Source organism: Urocitellus parryii, chromosome 5 (genome assembly GCF_045843805.1).
Source record: "Urocitellus parryii isolate mUroPar1 chromosome 5, mUroPar1.hap1, whole genome shotgun sequence".
Taxonomy (NCBI): domain Eukaryota; kingdom Metazoa; phylum Chordata; class Mammalia; order Rodentia; family Sciuridae; genus Urocitellus; species Urocitellus parryii.
In genome coordinates, this window is record NC_135535.1 from 68,549,722 (window position 1) to 68,553,185 (window position 3,464).

The window sequence follows — 3,464 nt, forward strand, 5'->3', positions numbered from 1 at the left end:
CCCTACCCCATGCAGAAGACAAGGTAAGAAACAAATATGGGTCAGACGGGTCTCCGTCCTGTAATCTGTAATAGCTATGAACACAAAGGTGCCCAAACATGGACTAACTATTAAGGCTTAAGGTCAGTGTATTGCGGCCTGTGCCAACATAACGGAAGGGTCAAAACAATCCACGCCATTCGCCTTCAGGAGAATGAAGGCCCTCAGGTGGACCTACTGGCGCCTTGACTCTGGGTGGGCTGAGGCCCCTCTTTTTGATCGTCTGTGCTGCCCTCTCCAGGGCATATAGGGGCCTTGAACTAGGTAACGGGAAAAACCCCTGTACACCACTGGGGCCCGCTGCTGATAACAGGGTGAGAAGCTGGCCATAGGTGGAGGGGAACAAAAGTTAAAGTCAGCTTCGAAGGCAAATCCTGGCTGGGTAGATGAGGGGACATCTGATTGGAAATAGAATTGATCCGACTGGACAACATGGTCGGAGGAAAAGTAGCAATCTTGGGGATAGTGCCAGGACGGGGGTGACATGTGATGTGGGGGAACGGGAGGGGGCAGTAGGGGGCGCAAGCGGGGCCGTGGGGTCTCGAGCAGGGGGCGACGCCTGGGAGAAGGCAGGGGCGGGGACAGAGATAAGTCCAATTGATCTCGGTTGGCCTGGGGCTGCCTCTCAGGAGCGTCCTGGATCAGCTCGCCTAAGGGTGCGGGTGGGCGGCAGGGTAGCTCCACACCCCAGGCCTCAGCCACGTGGGTCAGCAGCAGGTAGGAGAGCTGGCGGTGTGCGTGCTCATTCCAGTGCACCCCATCTGACTGCAGGCAATTCCAAGCATGACGAAAGTGGAAATGCAAGTCTAGCACATCGAAGCCATGATTACTTGCCTTGATGGAGCTGTAGAAGTTGGCATGCACCACGATCCTTCGCAGAGGGATGGCCCAGGGCAGGGGCTTGCGTGGCAGAAAGCGTGCAGTAATTTTCTTACCCACAGGCATGGCCGTGTTCCACACCAGGAGGCAAGACTCAGGCAGAACTTCGCCCAATCGCCCAAACAGGTTCTCCAGGTTCTGCAGATAGCTGTTCCAGGAATGCGGACCATACCTGGAGACGTCCCAGAGGCAGGAGTTCATGATGATCAGGTCCGGGGCATGCTCACCGGACTGGAGTTCCTCCAAGATGGCCTCCAGGTACTTGGAGTACACGCGCGTGAGGAAGTAAAAGCGCACTAGATGGTGATCTGAGCTAAACTGGCGGACCTCGCGGTAGTTGGTACCGTTGTGCAAGGGGCCCAGCTGACCTCCTTTTACCAGCTTGTCCTGTTCGAAGGTCAGTTCGCCCTTGGCCTTGAGTTGGCTGGGAGTGAGCAAGCAGTCCTTCTGCAGCAGGAGCACCAGGTCTTTGTACACGGCCCTCTGCACGGAGTCCCCCAGGATGATCACAAATTTGTTATGGAGCAGCTGCTGTACTTCGGAGGCCAGCAGACGGCCCATGATGCCTGGGGAGCGCAGCTTACTTCCTTCCTTTGCACAGGGTGACGCTGCAGATTACTAGGACAGAAGGAGAGAGCGCTGGGAGGGACTCACCCCTTGCCAGGGCAGGTAAAGCAAAGAAAACAAGGAAAAGCCCTGGGAGTCGTGGCCTCTGCCCAGAGGAAGTGCGCCTGGGGCGCCTGCCTGGCTAGCGCCACCAAATCTGGGCCTCCAAAAGGGGAGAGAGCAATGACAGAGATCTGGGAGCCTTGGTGGTCTGGCTGCCCTTTAGCCTGGGACTTGACCTCTTAAACTAGGCAAATTGTTCTAGGAGTTTCAGGCTCCACCCAGAAGGGAGAGGCCAACTCCAAACAGCCCTGCCCTGATAACAGCGGGATGACCCAATGAGAACATGGAAGCAGCCGGACACTCCTAATCCCAGATATTGGGAGAAGGAAACGGGAGGATCAAAAGCTCCAGGCCAGTCTAAGCAATTTAGCGAGACCTTGTCTCAAAATAAATTTTTTTAAAAAGAGCTGGGTATATAGCTCAGAGGTAGAGCCCCTGCCTAGCATGTGCTAGGCCCTAGGTTCAATCCCTAGTACAAGGGGGAAAAAAAAGATCTAAATGTAGACAAGATGCCTAACAACTAGAGAAGAGTTAGGCAAACTTTGCAGCTATGAAATAATATGAGGACTGAGGTTAAGAACATGGAGAATGTTTGTAATGCAATGTTATTGAAAAAAAGTTATATTATTCATTGTGTGCCCATATCACTACAATTCTGTGAAATAGATATAGATAACTGATGAACCCCACCTAATTCCATTTTAAGATTGGGAGCCATCTTGTTATGAGGTCATGAAAAATTCATTTCTGTTTTACTGTAAAATACTAAGATTTCTATTTCTCCTGACCATACTTTGATATTTTAAACTTGCTTGGAATTCCTGCCTGTGCTTTGAACTTACCCTGCCTGACTCTCCCTGACCAGATAACAACCCTCCCTGAGATCTCAGCTGCTCCTCCTTAATTCTGATGTTGGAATCTGAATTTACTCCCCACCTTGAGATGTTAAGCCATGTAGATCATTAACCTGCTGTCTGCCCTCTTATTACCAGAACCCTGTCAGCTCTAAGTTCCCAATATACCCACCTTTGTAACTTTGTGTTATAAAAACCTCCCTGCTCTTAGGCAGTGTCCTCTGGCCATGCTTTTAGGCAAGGCAGTGGCTGAGCATCTCCCTCATGTACACAAAATAAGCTTGCTTTAATTTGGCTTAAAATTGGAGTCAGTGGTCTTTTCTTTGCATCGTGGGTTCAACAATAACATTGAAAGGAAATATGTAAGAACATAGTTTGTAAGAGTAGTAGAATTATGGGTGAGTTGCCTTCCACCTTTTTTCAAAATATATTTTATAGTTTTATATTGCTTTTTGTAACTTAAAAAGAAATGCAACAAGTAACAGAAAAGAGTTATGTGTACAAGGTCAGAAAATATTAAAAGGTTTATTTAGTAAGGAAGTGGCTGCTTATCAGGAGGACTGAAAAATACTTATCAAGATAAAATTTAGTTATGGTGTGGCTATATTCTTTGCTTTCCATTTAAAAAGGATCAGAATATGCCACCCCAAAATACACCCTTTGGTAAGGGATATTTTCCACTAAAAACAGATGCAGAAAATTCTATAACCATGTCCCCTTTTTAATTTCTTGTTATTTTTATTTGTTAAATTAATAAACTGATCCCCCCCACACACACACAAGCAACCTCCCTTTATCTGTCTGAAGTCTGGGCAAAAATTTCCCTTTGAGGAAGGTGACACCCCCTCCCCCTCAACCAGGAAGAGCTTCTTTCAATCACTTAACTTCAGACAGGTTGTGGAAATTGGCAACTATTTGATCTTACATAAATAAAGTAGTCCTTATCTTCCATTAACTCTTGCCTGTGCATTTTTCAGCTTTCTGTTAAAAATTATATATATATATATATATATATATATATAT

The 3,464-nt window shown here is 47.6% G+C and overlaps 1 protein-coding gene across 1 annotated transcript; it reads right to left on the minus strand.

Moving 5' to 3' along the window:
• Nucleotides 1-213: 213 nt before the first annotated feature.
• Nucleotides 214-1,479, minus strand: Pced1b (PC-esterase domain containing 1B). The gene has a single exon (XM_026400688.2). The coding sequence runs from the start codon at nucleotides 1,477-1,479 to the stop codon at nucleotides 214-216; it is 1,266 nt and encodes a 421-aa protein (XP_026256473.1).
• Nucleotides 1,480-3,464: the final 1,985 nt, after the last annotated feature.

Excerpts from the sequence above, each read along its gene's own strand:
- Pced1b (XM_026400688.2), bottom strand. The coding sequence starts at position 1,479 with ATGGGCCGTCTGCTGGCCTCCGAAGTACAGCAGCTGCTCCATAACAAA.